Source organism: Acanthopagrus latus, chromosome 1 (genome assembly GCF_904848185.1).
Source record: "Acanthopagrus latus isolate v.2019 chromosome 1, fAcaLat1.1, whole genome shotgun sequence".
Lineage (NCBI taxonomy): Eukaryota > Metazoa > Chordata > Actinopteri > Spariformes > Sparidae > Acanthopagrus > Acanthopagrus latus.
In genome coordinates, this window is record NC_051039.1 from 11,524,911 (window position 1) to 11,540,747 (window position 15,837).

Consider the following 15,837-nt stretch of genomic DNA (forward strand, 5'->3'; position numbering starts at 1 on the left):
GACCCGCTAAAGAAAAGTTCCACCCAAAAATGAAAATTCAGTCGTTATCTACTCACCCCTCATGCAGATTGAATATTCATAGTTCATAAAACCTTTCTGGGGCTTCACCAAAAAGCAGCGCTGCAGCATTCTCCTGAGTAACTGAAGTAGAAGAAGACTTGTTTGGAAAATTTACAAAACCACGCAGGCTGTGTGGAGCCATTTTGTTTAATTTTTTACAGTTGATTGTTTACGTCTTGAAACAAGTCCCCATCTGCTTCAGTGGTTCAAGAGAACGCTGCAATGCCGTCTTGTCGTGAAGGTCTGTAAGTGTTTCGTGGACAACAGAACAGCCTGAGAGGGAGTACGACTGGATTTTTTTTTTTTTTTTACATTCTTGGTCGACTTTTCCCTTTAAGAACCACTGAACTAAAATTTTACAGATAATATATGTGTGAGTTTACTTGCAGTGGAGTAGTTTTACATTTCTGTACTGGTACTTCTACTTGAGTTAAGGACCTGATGACTCTTCTTTTCCCATCTATTTAAAAGAAACTAACAATGAGGATGGTTTATGTACAGCACATATGACAGCACAGCGTCAGGCCACGTCAGTAGTGGGGCTTTAACATGCGTCTCAAACAGTCTGCTGTCAGTGGCCGTGACCACGTGTTCTGGCATGATCAGCTGACTCCTGCCGGAGGAGGAAGGGGAACGAAGATGGAAGGGAACAGGGACGAGGCAGAAAAATGTATGAAAATAGCGACGAAAGCCCTCGAAGCCGGAGATAAAGAGAAGGCGTTGAAGTTTCTCAACAAAGCAGAGAAGCTGTTCCCGACTGACAGGGCCAAAGGTGAGGCCGTTGTTGGCGACGGACTAGCTTAACCTAGCCAAGTGTTAGCTAGCTAGTAGCTGACGTTTGATAACATCACCCGCGGTTTAGGCTCAAAGCAGGTCACCTGTTGACTTATATATGACGATAACAACCATTCTATGATAAGTTAATATCAGTCAAAAATACAGTATGACATTCAAGTAGATACGGTGGTTCAAAGGCAGGAAATAAAGCAACACACATCCGAGTTAGCGTTGGTTAAGTTGTCGGCCTAGCGTTGTCTGAGCTAACATGGCTAGCGCTTCGCAGTAGTGGACTTTGAAAGTAGCCTAAATTGGGGTTATAACCTAGATGTAAGAGGACGTCAAGTGACCAAGGGTTAGCATGTAGCTCTGCTTGTGTTAGCTATATGTGAATCACTGTAATGCCCCGAATAGTTGCTGTTGGCTAACCGTGAAACCATCAAGAGCTAGCAAAAAAGAAAAAGCTTGCTGTAGCAACTGTCATTGTAGCGTCTTTTAAGCCGGGCTGACATTTAAAGCATTTTGTTAACTGTAATTTTACTGCCAATTCAAGTAACGGACTTTTGCCTTCGTTGTTATTGTCGCCGTGTAAAGGTTGTGGACTTTCCAGGGATGTGGGTGAGGGCGAAGCAGGCAAGTGGAGCCTGGAGAGGGATGAACCGTCAGTTGGGCTAGCTAGTCCTTTCCAGCCCAATCCTTTAATTGAATGATTGACCCAGAGAGATCCTCAAAGTATAGGCTAATCCAGGCTACTCAGCTGTCTGCTAACAGGGTTTAAGCAAGCATGGGACTGTTATTGGTGGTCTAGATTGTAGTTCCTCAAGTCTATTTGATACTGAGACTTGTGAGGGAATTTATAAGCTCGTATAGTGGTGGCCATTAGCTCCTCCGCATGCAGGTAGATTGTGAAGTAGCGTGTCCTGCCTGCATAGTGATGAACCTGCACAGGTGCAGCTACGTGTATTAAGCAGTGATGACCAAGATTACCAGGAGAAGCTGGAAGATAACTGGCTTGCCAAGGCTGAAACCTTGAACAAAGTCAATAACAGACATATAGCTGCCACTGTGCAGCTCAGATAAGAACATTCTAGTTTGCAGTTAATTGAGCAAAACACAGGCAAGAGACAGAGAAACCTCAGGATTCGCAGAGGAGGGATTCCTCTACCAGGAGAGACAGACAAGTCACAGAAAAATCGGCAATGAAACAAACATCAGAATGAACAAAAAGAAACAAATTTTACAGAAGTAAAGATGTAGGAGATAGTAAAACAGAACACAACAATGATATGGCATAAGTGTTGCCTGTTCCTGGTTTTAAAAGGCTGCATTACAGTAAACTACCAGACTGTTCTGCTTGCTCTAGTACTTGCTTTTACACATCAAGTCATTATATCCACATTGCTGATGATTAATTAAACTGCATGGTTTTAGTATTTTGTGAAATGAAAAAGGTAAAAATTGTGCATCGCAATATGTCCTAAGAATATTCTGCTATTATTTGAAGGCCCTACCACCCAGCCCTGCGTTGCTGATATCTTGTTAACCGACAGACTTGTCTTATTAACAGAACAGTATCCTTGTTGGAAGAAGAAATACCAGCACTTTTCTACTGACATAAACAGGAAAAAAAAAAATTTGGTTTAGTTTAGTTGTGAGGGGACAGTGTGAATTAATAAAACACATAGTAAAGCATGAATAACAATGCCAGAAGTAGCGATAATGCTATTTTTACCTGTAATGCCCTGGCCATGGTCTTTAAAAAAGGCTGAACTGATGAGGAAAAAGAAGTAATCGAACAGTGAAGATGGTAACATGAAAATATATACATTAACACCAGGTCCTTCTGTACCATTTACAACTACATTTGTAGTCTTGTGGAAGAGTGCTGTTTGACATTTAAAAGTCAGTGAGTATGTAAACCTACAGTCGTGAGATGTCTCCCTCATTGCTGCAGAAGCCCTCACAAGGTTGTGGGGTTGACAGAATAAGGCAGGTCAAGTAAGCACCTGCACGCCAGCATTCCTCACAGCAGCCACATTGGGGGGTTGTGTGCCTGTATCACCAAGCACTTTGATTATTGTCACCACTTGGCTTCGAGTTATCTGAAGTCAGTAAGTGAGCTATTAACTGGCTGAGTTAAGCCAGTATTCTCCATTCTGCTGTGAATGCGTTCAGATTAAAGACAGAAGATTGTGATACGTAGACTGTGAGAGAAATGTATTTTATCACTTTCTATCATTTTAAAGCTGCAGAAGTGTGCAGTGCAGTGCGGTTCAGCTTGGGAAAAGCTGCACAACACTGCGAGCATACAAAGCAGAGCAGTAGAATTTGCACATGTTAAGTAGCCTTGAGTGCTCTAGGAAAGAGGGATTAGGGTTGTGTAAAAGGCAATAGTTGTTAGTGTTAGTTTCATGGTATATGAAGGTTGTTTTTTTTCATGCATAATCAGGTGTTCACAGCATTTTCTACTGGTTGAGAGAGCCTGCCGCCCTGTCTATCTAAAAAGGAGGTTTAATATTCCTTCTTTACCAAAAAGCTGCCACTGGGGTACGCATAAACATGTGATGTGACATGAAGCATGAATTTGGGCGTGAACAGTGACGTACAACATACGCATCGGAAGAAATGTGACGACACTTGACAGATTTACTTAATTATAGACCCGTGGCCCATATTCTCGCCTCCACAGTCAAACACACAGTCATTTCTGTGATAAGTCATTGCTAAGTGATGATGTTTTTTGAGTCACTTATCACCAAAACATGTTATTTTGGTTCTTACAATGCATCAAAATGTTAACGAGAAACTGTGATTTTTGTTTGACTGGATAATGTTCATTGCATGCAGTAGACAAAGTGTGTGTTTTGTTGTGAAGATATGGAAGACTGTTGACTGTCTACCGAGTGTGATAAGTTGGTTGAGACAGGGAGTAAAAGATGGAGACATTGTTCATTTACTTTCAGAATTAACAGTAACCATGGATCCTGAAATTAACACTCAACAGTCGTGAAATGCCACCCCACCATCTTCTGCAGAGAGATGCGCTGATGCTCATAGCTCATCTTTTAGTCTGCTATGTGTAAACTCTAGCTGACCCACAACTTCGCCTCCCTGATGTTGTTGAACTTCTATACTTTGTCATTTCTTCTTGATTTTTGTATCTCTGCTGTGGTTGACTAGACTATGTATAAATACAGGCTATGTATTTAAATATGTGACATAACTTAGTAAAATGTAAACACAAATATTGAAATTACCTTATTAACTAAAACACCAAGCAATAACACACAAACACAACATCTCAGATGAAAATTTAATTAATTCATTTCCAAATTCATTTCCAGATTCATTTCCAAATTCATTTCCAGATTCATTTCCAAATTCATTTCCAGATTCATTTCCAGATTCATTTCCAAATTAATTTTCAGTTGCTCATCTTGACATCCGCAGATGAAGTCATTAACTCCAATGTCTATCCTAGCCATCTTCACTGTAACATAACACCAGAGCACTACTGTTTACCCTCACCATGCCTAGCAGTTGCACCATGCCTGTTTAGAAGCGCAACACTGAAAAGGGTCCGGTCTGAAACAGTGTCACGCGGCGCAGCGTAGTTTGGTGTGAAGCAGTATATACCACCCAGCACTAACAGTTGTATGCTTGAGTTACATGAGAACAAACTGTGTAATGATGAATAATGTATTGTTAACCAATAGGGGAACAGTTAAAAGCATTTCTGCTGCCAAGCCAGAGATGATGAGGCAGCTCTACTGTTGCTGTGTCTTTGAGTATGTATTTCTGACTACATTTCCGACTGGGATAGCAATCTTTAATGTGAGTTTATGACTGCTGGAAGGACGCTGCACAAAGGCATGAGGAAAAGAGGAGTTTTATCCAGGTCTCTGTGATGCAGTGTGAATAAAATGCAGCGGGCACATGTCACGTTTGCTTTCTTCATGAGTTAAAAGTCTTATCACTGCCTGTTATTAGAGTACGATGGGCATATTTGTATTTAATGACACAAGCTGTTAAATGGATTGTGTCAAAGAATTGTAGTGTTTATAATGTGTACCAGTAATGTTATGGACCACCAACTTGGTTGTGGTCAGCTTTGTGCCTGCTGTTTGGGATCTGGGAACCGGATTTAGATTGATTTTGATTATGGAAAGGAAAACTGGGCATGTAAACACAATGTGCCGCACGCTTAGTGCTTCTCGGTTTGATGCAGCCAGTACTTCCTTGCACTGCACCAGATTAGATGAGGTTTTCTGTTTTTCTGGCTCAAGTGTGGCCTTAATTAAGAGCTATTTAAAGGTTTCATTGGGCAGTGTTGTTGTTATATCATTGGCTACTTGAAAATCTTTCAACTGCATGTAACTGTCATCCTTTCCTTTTTCTAAACAAAGCTGTGCAGTGTAATTATGCTATTTAATTTAGAGCTGTGTATCAAAATGATTTTGATTCATGATCTTGAAATCCTAAATCACTGTGTCATCAGCGCTAGAGAAACTATCTGATTACTCTTAGAGGCTCACGTAATACCAATGTATGGAAATGACATCCAAAACACAGGAGAAATGTGTGACAAAGCAGCATTGTGACGAGGATTGTAGTGCTGGTTGGCTTTGGATTAGACACCAACTAATGTCACATCACCATGGTTTTAATATTTTTTCACTAAAAAATGTAAATTGTTATCCGAAAATGATCTTTTTATACTGCTAAATATCGCAACTACAGTAACTGTCCAAAATATTACAATATAGCAAAATATTCTTTTACCTAATTCTAAGGTTTTTTAATTTTAAAAAGCTGGATAATATTGCTTAAAGATACTGAAGATAGTTATTTGTTATAGTAACTTTCTCCTCCTCTTCTTCAGCTTTGTTGGACTCTTTAACCAAGAACGGCAGCTCAGCAGGTAATGGACCATATCGTAGGCGACCGGCAGAAAGCTCAGAAAGCACCAGAGCCCAGCCAGAACAGGAAAGCCACGAGTCTGCAGGAGGAGACTCTTCTAAAGGCTTTACCAAAGACCAGGTGGAAGGTGTGCAAAGGTGAGAGTTTAACCATTCACAAGGTCTTCGTTTTCATGCTGCATCTATTTTCCCGCTGGTTGGTACTATAACCCCTCCCTCTTCAGACGCCTATTTTGGTGCTTTCCTACAATCAGTCCTGTGACAGCAGTGCTGTTTCTATTATGCCTGATTAGACCATTCATCTGTAGCTGCAGTGTTGTGCACACACACCTATTGCTATGGGAACCTATTCAGCTGCCATGACAGTGAGGGGAGAAAGTGAGAGACATTTAGCAGTGTGAACTAGATACCAGGTAACCACTACAGGCTCTAATTTTAGCCCACGATATGACTACGTAGCGAAAGAGGTAGACAGTCAATGCATCTTTATCTGCAGCATACACCCTCCAATTAGATCGTCATGGCAAACTGAGTATATTTAAAGGATAAACAGGCAGCTCATCATCATGCAATCCTAACACTGTGTTGCATTTACACATAGGTAATCACTGTATTCCCTGGTGTTGTTATGCTAAATCCTTTGGGAAGGCCTCAGTGGGTTAAAATTGGCATCATGTGCTCTAAGAAATAGACCAGTCGTGCACTGTTTACATTACAGTTGTCTCCCATGTGACCTCATCAGCAAGGCTATTCGTCTCACAGTTCAGTAACGGGAATTATGATGATTTGATCTAATACATTCTGTTAAATTTAAGGCGTACGGTCGTTATTTAGGAGGACTGTTAATCACAGCACGATTAATGAAGGATTTGATATTTGCTAATTTCACAAATCTATTACTACACAATTTTGATTTAGTTCATTGGCATGTGATCGATATGAAACAAGATCATCTACCCATTTAACACAGTTAGTTACAGGAGAGGGTGCCAACACTTTCTTTTCTGCTTTTGGCCAATAATAAACAAAACAAAAAACAACTCATGTATAATTGTAACTGCTCAATAAAGTTTACTTTTAATTGGCTCCACTAATACACATAAAACATTTCTTAACAACATGAACATGTAACAAATTATTAAAATTAAGCTCAGTAAAAACTGTCCTCTCTTGATGGAACACCACGGTTGAAATTCAGCCTGCATGTTTTTTCAGCCTAACACTGTTTAAAAAGAGCAACAAGAAGCTGGTGTACTGCTGAGTGATTTGCCTGTTTGTCTGTTGACTCATCTTTTGTCACAGCTGATCTATTCATGAGCGGGGAGGTCATATCATCCAAGTCTTGTTCTTGGACGCATACAGACACATCTTAAAAACTGTGATACAGATCAGTGTTTTTACTTTGCACCAATTGCTTTGGATCATTAAACATTTAATTGATATATCTCGATCGGGATTGGTGGATAATTAAACCCCTGTTATGTGCCTATACATGCTCATTTGGACATTGATTACAATGGCAATAGTGGAAGCTTTGAAGAATTTTAGTACTAGATTAGTTAATAATTCCCAGCTAATTGTAAAACATTTTTTGGGGGGGGGGGGGGGGATTTTCTTTGTTTTACACATGTGTGAATATGTGTATGATGTATGCGTAACAGCAGAACGCAGATCTTTTACTTGATAATCAGTTAATAATTCTATATGTGATTTAAAAGAAAATTACATTTGCTATTTTTGGCATGCCTATTGATGTCTGGAAAATACTGATATCCATTCTGTAATACTGCCTTCAACCAAGTAGTCCAGGCCTAATGACAGACTGGATTATACATCACAGGACAGTGTATGTGCCTAGCTACCTCCCATAATTAATAAAATATACATGCTTGATTTCCCTCCTTCCTGCTCTTGATGGATTCTTTATGGAAAGAGACTCCAGAAGAACTAAACATAACAGTGTATACAGTCTTTCTCTCTGTCTTGGTAAATGCATGAATAGAACATCTGTGTGGCTAATGGCTTTTGTAAATGCTTAGTGTTGTCTGTGTGACTATAGTAACTTCATATTAGTGAACCACAGAGGATATCAAGGTTGGTAAGCTTTATAAAGCTATGGCCTCATTTTCTCTGGGAAATGTGCTTCAACATCATTTATGTGTGTGACTAAGGTCAACACCATCAACATGCTATTTTCAGGGACAGTCTGCACGCCGCTCAGCTGCTTCACTCTCTGTTCCTGTTCTTCAGAATAAAGCGGTGTAAAGACTACTATGAAGTGCTGGGTGTCAGTAAAGAAGTGGGTGAGGACGAGCTAAAGAAAGCCTACAGGAAACTAGCGCTGAAGTTCCACCCAGACAAGAATCATGCACCTGGAGCAACAGAGGCCTTTAAAAGTAATTGAAAACAATTACAATTCTCACAAATACTGTAAACAATGTAATATTTAAGTATCTAAACATTGTATTTGAACACCTAGAAACCATAAATTTGTGTCCTAAATTTCCCCCTAATTGATTCACCAACCATGTTCTCCTTCAGAGATTGGTAATGCATATGCAGTGCTGAGCAACCCAGACAAAAGACGGCAGTATGACCTGACGGGAGGAGAGGAGCCAAGCAGCCCAGGTCACTCACATGGCGGAGGCTTTGACTTCCACAGGGGCTTTGAGGCTGACATCACTCCAGAGGACCTCTTCAACATGTTCTTTGGAGGTGGCTTCCCCTCCTGTAAGTGAGCCCTTGTGTGAAAGTTTGTTTTATTCTTGTGATGTTACATGTTGTTGATTTAGAAGTAAATGACCTTGATTTATTTATAAGTGTACACTGAATTATTCTACTTTGTCTGAACCCATATAAAGTCATTCATCAAATGTACTTTCTTTCTAAATTATGCACATGCTCACTGGTGTGTTGTAAGTCAGACCAGATCTCTGGTGTAATTGCTGACATATTCCATAACTTTTATCTGACCTCAGTCATACTGTTTTTGTCTACAGCGAGTGCACACACCTTCAACAACAGCAGAACGAGCTACAGCCATCAGACAGATTTCCGACAAGAGAGAACAGAAGAAAGGGGCGATGTACGTAAATGGGCTCAGATTATGGGTTTATATTTAGTGTGTAATTAGCATTTTATTTGCCACATGTACAATGTATTTTTGATTGAGATGCATCCATAGAACCACATATTTGACTGCACATTACCAGTTGGGTGTGTCGCTGAAAGTGTACTCATTGTGCTGTCTTTGCCTCTAGGGGGGTTTCTCAATGTTTATCCAGCTGATGCCCATCGTGGTCCTGATTTTAGTGTCAATACTGAGCCAGATGATGGTGTCCCCCCCACCCTACAGCCTCTACTCTAGACCGTACGAACACACACACACACACACACACACACACACACACACACACACACACACACACACACACACACACTTTCTGCTTGCCCCTGCATTTATTTCAAATTTGTAGATCTGATTACAACAAGAGGCTGGTTGAAGAGTTCAGCTCGGCTGTTTGAAAATGTTATCTGCAGATTTAATGATACCATGAGAGCTGCCCGATTAATTGATCATAAGCATTTGGTAAATTATTATTTGGTTTGAGTCTTTTTTTTTTTTTTTAAGTAAGGAAAAAAAGTCACAACTCAGACAGCTAACCAGAATCCAGTCATTCCTTTCCTCTTTCGCAGACTTTAAAAAAGGTCATCAGTGTATTTATCTCCTCCAAATTCCACTACTAGATGGTACTTCACTCTGGTATTATAAGACAAGGGGAAAATAACTATGCTTGTCAGCATTTTTCACAACCGCTTCTTCTGCCTCTATCTGTCCCAGGTCCACGGGTCAGACTGTAAAACGGCAGACAGAAAACCTGCATGTCGACTACTATGTCACTAGAGATTTCAAGTCGGAGTTTAAGGGCTCAGCACTTCAGCAGATTGAGAAGAACGTGGAGGAGGATTATGTATCTAATGTCAGAAATAACTGTTGGAAGGAGAGACAGACAAGTGAGTGACCATTGTTATAATGCACCCTCAGAACTACATAATTGAATTCAATAATAGTTCTTGCTTTGCAGTTGTTTTTCCTCCTGAACTCTTGTTTTATCAGTTACATTGTTTTTCTACTTGTCTCATTCAGAAACAGACCTGCTGTATGCTGCTAAGGTATACAGGGATGACCGAATGCGCAAGAAGGCGGAGCTCATGACCATGGATAACTGCAGGGAGCTGGACAGACTAAATAACCTATTCAGAGGCGGATGAGTCGGACGCTTTTAGATCCTGTAAATGTATATGAATAGATGTGTATGTTCATGTTTTTTTTAAGAAAGAGTCTTTACACTAGGAGCAAAAAACTTACTGAAATAATTTAGCTCTATTGTTGAAGTTTTAAAATGTCCCCCTCCACGTATCTCCCTCCCGCCAACTCCTCTCTCTTCTCACTCCAGCCTGACCCCAAGAACCGCCTTGTTGCGTCTTAACGAACCAATCTGCACACACGGTAGAAAAGCCCCAGACCTTTCCTTTTTTTTACTCTGCTTTTCTTGTGTTTTCCTCAAATCAAGAAGGACAAGGACACTTGATTGTAAAGGCATGTGCTTCAAGTAGTGTGAAGAGGCATTCTGCACAAGCAAATCTCCGTCTTAGGATCAACAAATTGCTTTCGGCATCATCTGCTTGACACAAATATACGATGGGAGACTTTATAGGTTCATATGGAGGTGCTCTCCTCCAGCCAAATCCATTTCTTTGAGGAACACAAGAACAGAAGATGGAACTAAAAATAAAACACAATGCTTTCTCAAGCTTCTGACTCACCTCCACATGTGGGTGAAGATCGATGGATCCTGAAGAGACACCTGCGTTTTTGCTACTAGAGAACATTTTATGTTGTCCACTTCAAAATGTGAAGTTGGTTGGGACTCAACATGGAAGGACATTGAAACTGTTGTTCATAAATGGTTGTACATTTTCATTTTTGAATGTTTGAATTTTATGCAGTTATTTAAGTAACTATAGAAGAAACAAAGTTTTTCTTCAATGCTCGCCTAATCATTTAAATAAAGTAAAATTATTACCATAGACTGGATTTGTTTTTGTCTGATTTAGATATCAAGAGGATCAATTCACCAAAATAAGAAAATAAACAGAATTTTTCACAGAGTGGTACATAACCATGCAAATACTTGTGGTTTTATTTGTCCAAATGTGTTATTTCTGAGATAACGCTGCCACATGTGCACAGCAGAGGTGAATGGAAATTGGGGAATGGATCAATCTTCTTTCAAAGGCGAAAAAATATAATAAACCTAACCCCAATTCTGTTATACAGATTGGATCATCTCGTAATATTATAGTAGATATTGTGTCATTGCTTTATATATTGGTGTGTTGACCTTTTAGCAATTTTGCAGCTTGTTAGAATGGAGGAATTTTAAAAATGTTACATTTTGTTGTGTAGTTAAATGTATAAAAAGAAACCATATTAAATTTATCATAGATCTTTTTTTAATGTAAAATCCAAATATGAAGCAATAAAGGTCAATACTCAATTATAAGCAATTATACCATACAGAAATTCATTTAAATGATCAAAACAGATGGTAATGTCTGCTACTGCAGGTATTATACTGAAATATATTATAGCTGAACTCCCTGACATGAAGTCGACACATTTACACATTACACTAAAGTTATTTTTATTTGTTAGCAGCTAACTAGCTTAATTTTGGGACTGATGACGGGGTCCTAACGTTAGTTATAAAAGAAAAACTAAGCGTTCGTAAAGTGATTCGGAGATTTTCTGTTTGTGAATATAGAATTCAGCATATAGTGCGATTAAATCGATCACATGCTCAAAAAACTGGCTATTATCTGGATTATTATAGTAACAAACTTTATTTTACGACAGACTCCTCCCGGAGCAACCGTTGCTACCTGTGACCTCATCCTGATTGGGTTATCAGCCGTCACGTGACGGCGGCAAACCCGGAAGCGATAACCAGAGCTTGAAGGTAGGTTTGTAGCTCCCCGGGGTCTGCTTAGTGAAATGAAAACAACCAGAAGTGAAACTTGACATGCCATCCAGACAGCATTTTGAGGAAAAAAGAATCCGACGTTAAATCCTGGCGGGAAACGTTGTCACGTTCAGTGGACTATGCACTTCAACAGCTTCACCTGTGTTTTCCTGCTGGGTTTGTGCTCCTGTGGACTCCTCCATCATGTGTCAGCCTGCAAACATGAGCCAGAGACCCCCGACTGGAGGATGACCCTGAAAACTATCCGCAACGGAATACATAAGATCGACAAGTACCTGAACGCAGCACTGGACCTGTTCGGCGGAGATGACGGGCTGTGTCACTACAGGTGTAGTGACGGTGAGCAGTTTTCTTTCTTTTCTCCTTTTACAGACATTTCTCAAGTCAACAACTGATTTCATACTTAACTAATAACATTATTAGTGGCTGTGTTTCATTTCAAGCCGGGTTGCTTCAAGGACATAATTCATACCTGTGCTTTTTTCTCCTCTGCTATATCAAATGACAATGAAAACCCAGGGGACAAGCTGAATGAACGTAGAGTTTGAATGCAACACTTGGGGAGCTTTACATTATCACCCCTCAGAGCTGAGTGGAACAGTCAGCCATTAAATCTGTCTGTGCTGATGCGTTTATCTGTGACAGTGAGATAACTGACTGTGCCAGAACAAAACACATCATCACCTTTGCTCTTCTCTCACAGGTTACAAGCCGGTGCCTCGTCCCGGGTACAAGCAGCCACCACCTAACGGATGTGGGTCACCGGTGTTTGGGTTTCAGGTAGTCTCACAGAATTTTGGGAGGTTGTTTTTTCCATGTCTGACACGAGCAAAGCTGGTGTACACAGTGGCCCAAACTGACTTCTGCATTGAATATTTTAGCTACGTTGGCTTTTAAATGCAAAAGATATATGTACACACTGTACAACATACATAATGGATCTTAGCCAAGCTGTGTGTCTATATTTTGGCTGACAAGTAAGAAGGAATTGGGGTAAAGGTGTAGGTAATACTGTATATATTTGAGATAATTTACTAATAGTGTCACCACTCCATCTGTACTTCATACACAAGTCTACTGGTTGTCTGGCAATATACACTGTAACCATGATATCAATACAAAGAAAAAAAAGATGAATTGATGGCATGTTGATGTTCACAACATGTGGTCACATCATCTGAATGATCCAGCAAAGATGCTCGACCATGTGCGCCTTTTGTTTATGAGTTCATCTGGTTGCGTTTCAACTATTGATTGAGTGTTTGTTTGTTTTTTTACAGTTACGGTTACACGCCCTCTCTCTTTACCTCCACACACTCATATTTGTAGGGTAAAAGAGACAAAATGCACTGTAAACAAAGTTAAAGTTAAAGATTTCTATGCGTGTCATGCAAATATCATTATCGCAAATTTGTCTGGCCATGAAAATCTGATGTTGCCACAGCTCTATGCGCAACTGTTCGATAGATATAGATAGATGCTTTATTACACTGTACGAATGAAGGACACAGTATGAATAAAACACACGAAGGATGGTGCAAAAATAAAACAGATGTCAAAGCCACAAGTATTAACATAAGATTTAAAGGTAAAAAAAAAATATGTGAACATGAGTCCTGAAGACTCTTCTCTGATAAGAAGACTCTCATCCGCTCAACCAGCATGTTGTGGAGGGAGTGTGTGTCGTCAGTCTGGATGTTAACATTAAAAAAACAAACATCGGGCAATATATTGTTAGTAGATATTGTAACTCTCAAATATTGACATTAGATTAGACCTGATGATGATAGAAAAATTTTTTAAAAAAAATCCATGTTCCACTGACTCTGTTTCATTTAGAGTATAAGTTTAAAACATGGGCCTTTAGTCATCCTTGAAACTTTTCAGATTTACCAGCCAATCCTTGAACCTTTATCCCATCTTTTGCATAATAGAATATGACAATAATGTGTGTCTTCTACAGACAGTGCCATTTAAATTACATTCCAAAATAACACTTCTTTTTGCTCAGTTTGATATAGGAATCCCGTCCATGACAAAATGCTGTAACCAGCACGACCGCTGCTATGACACCTGCGGCCGGGAGAAGCACGACTGTGACGACCAGTTCCAGGACTGTCTCGAGACCATCTGCAGGAATGTGCAAAAGACTCTGGGACTGGCCCAGAGTGTCCAGGGTAAGAGGCCGAGCCAGTGTGTTCAGACCTGGTGGTGCGGACTGAGGTTGGGTATGAGAATCAGTGGTGATGGTCTGCAGGTGATTTGGCAGCAAATTTAAGAGGATTTGCTCTCTACGGATTTGCTTTTAAGAGGATGAGCTTTCTACGTTGGTTCACTTGCATTCTCAGATTGTTTTCCGTATGTATTTGGAATACTAAGATATTCACTAAAAATTGGATTAAAGAAATCAATCAGTAGTCCGTAGAAACATGCCGATATCAATTATAAACACACAGTTGAACTTTTGAAAAATTCATGTTGCATTACTTTTGGGGCTCTGGAGTATGTTCATGCCGACTCACTGTCAAATTGTCATGACTTGGACACTTTAATAGAGCAGTTTGTTAATGTTATGAACTATTGTGTTTCTCCCACCATAACAACTCCAAATTTTGGGTTTTATGTCAAGTTTTCCGTAACAGTGTACAGTGTACAGTATACAGTAGGTAGATGATTTTTAACAGTGGTGGATGAGTGTACAGGCAGTTGAAAACACAGTGTGTCCAGCAGGGGGCAAGATTGAGCTAGTTTTTAAACACTGTCAATCTGGATACTGCCGTCTGTTATCTGGATCAGAGTGACCCTAACGGACTGTTAGTCTTTGATAGTGACTCATGAGCACCACGTCACGCTCATCCTGTATATGATTGATGAAATGACATCTGTATTGCTCATGTTCTTCTTCCTGTTCTTTTTCTTCTTCTTGGCAGCTTGTGAGTCAGCGGTGACGCTGCTGTTTGACGCCGTCATGCACTTGGGATGTAAGCCATACCTGGACAGCCAGAGAGAGTCTTGTGTGTGTCAGTATGAAATGAAGAGGGAACTGTGACACCGCCACAGGATCGAAACGGACTGCGGAACGGACTGATTGAAAACACTGACCGTGTACAAGCACAGCGCTGACAGAAGGATACTAGCAATAAACTCTCCGTCCATACATACTGTATAGATTTCCTCAGGGATACAGCTTCTGCACTGAACCGTGTCCATTGCCTCCCTTTTATTGAAATGTTGACATCTATGAGACGAGACTAATTATTAGAGTGGATAAATTGATTTATTTCCTATGCAGTTAATTATATATATATTTTGTTAACACTGTCTAGTGTATTTGTTCTGTGATGTCCTGGAAACAAGGTGTTTTAGGGTTTCTATGGCTTTTGGAAGCTTCATTTTCCCTGTAATAAGCACCAAATTTGCATAGGTCTTTTCAGGAAACGTTTGGGAAATTATAAGGAATTGATGGACTGTAAAATCAACCATTACTGCCACATAAGGAACATTTGATAAATAAGTAAGTTAACAATGTCTGTTTCTACAGCATCTATTTTGTGTTTTCCTGTTTTTAAAATGTGAATGAGATTTCATGGAGGGTGGAAAAAAAATGAAAGAAACACATAAAGCTTTTATTGACAATTTTGTGTCAGTTATCATCAAAGAGAAAAACCGTGTGTCTTTTAAGCAGCATCCTTTTACAATAAATCTCAGAGTGAAGCCAAGGGAACCCCAAACGTCTTAGATTAGGCTCCTAATCATGTATTTGAAGTTGACGTTGTGAGAAAAGGGCACTGAAATCCAGTGTGGATTAGGATGTTTACCTCCCCTAATCTCATGATCTGCCATCCTTAATCTCACTCTTATTGTTTAGGATTTATTAAATCCTTGGAATTGAATGTTTCGAGCCGCTGTGGCCTGAAGAGAGAGGCAAGACTAAGAGCGATTTACAGAACCAAAGAAATGGCCAAGAATGAGCTGCGGCACCTCGCTTCTAACAGGGAAACTGGAAAACACATCTGGTGGCAGGGCCTCAACCC

The 15,837-nt window shown here is 39.9% G+C and overlaps 2 protein-coding genes across 3 annotated transcripts; both read left to right on the plus strand.

Moving 5' to 3' along the window:
- The first annotated feature begins 595 nt into the window (after positions 1–595).
- On the plus strand, positions 596–10,849 carry dnajb14 (DnaJ heat shock protein family (Hsp40) member B14). Of its 2 annotated transcripts, none has more exons than XM_037104862.1 (8): positions 596–832; positions 5,720–5,894; positions 7,956–8,152; positions 8,298–8,486; positions 8,756–8,841; positions 9,017–9,126; positions 9,598–9,770; positions 9,904–10,849. In XM_037104862.1, exons 1-8 carry the CDS (start codon positions 610–612, stop codon positions 10,026–10,028), a joined length of 1,278 nt encoding a protein of 425 aa, XP_036960757.1. In that variant the 5' UTR covers positions 596–609; the 3' UTR covers positions 10,029–10,849. The 2 variants fall into 2 exon arrangements, with proteins under 2 accessions (XP_036960757.1, XP_036960766.1); XM_037104871.1 differs by having other exon boundaries at positions 600–832; positions 8,007–8,152.
- Positions 10,850–11,733: 884 nt separating this feature from the next.
- pla2g12a (phospholipase A2, group XIIA) lies at positions 11,734–15,439 on the plus strand. Its single transcript, XM_037104884.1, has 4 exons — positions 11,734–12,142; positions 12,507–12,583; positions 13,815–13,980; positions 14,734–15,439. The coding sequence occupies exons 1-4, from the start codon at positions 11,923–11,925 to the stop codon at positions 14,850–14,852; spliced, it is 582 nt and encodes a 193-aa protein (XP_036960779.1). The 5' UTR covers positions 11,734–11,922; the 3' UTR covers positions 14,853–15,439.
- The last annotated feature ends 398 nt before the right edge of the window (positions 15,440–15,837 follow it).

Excerpts from the sequence above, each read along its gene's own strand:
- pla2g12a (XM_037104884.1), top strand. The coding sequence starts at position 11,923 with ATGCACTTCAACAGCTTCACCTGTGTTTTCCTGCTGGGTTTGTGCTCC. Across the intron at positions 12,143-12,506 it reads TCACTACAGGTGTAGTGACG|GTTACAAGCCGGTGCCTCGT; the intron begins GTGAGCAGTTTT and ends CTTCTCTCACAG. Across the intron at positions 13,981-14,733 it reads ACTGGCCCAGAGTGTCCAGG|CTTGTGAGTCAGCGGTGACG; the intron begins GTAAGAGGCCGA and ends TCTTCTTGGCAG.
- dnajb14 (XM_037104862.1), top strand. The coding sequence starts at position 610 with ATGCGTCTCAAACAGTCTGCTGTCAGTGGCCGTGACCACGTGTTCTGG. Across the intron at positions 8,153-8,297 it reads AGCAACAGAGGCCTTTAAAA|AGATTGGTAATGCATATGCA; the intron begins GTAATTGAAAAC and ends GTTCTCCTTCAG. Across the intron at positions 9,771-9,903 it reads TTGGAAGGAGAGACAGACAA|AAACAGACCTGCTGTATGCT; the intron begins GTGAGTGACCAT and ends TGTCTCATTCAG.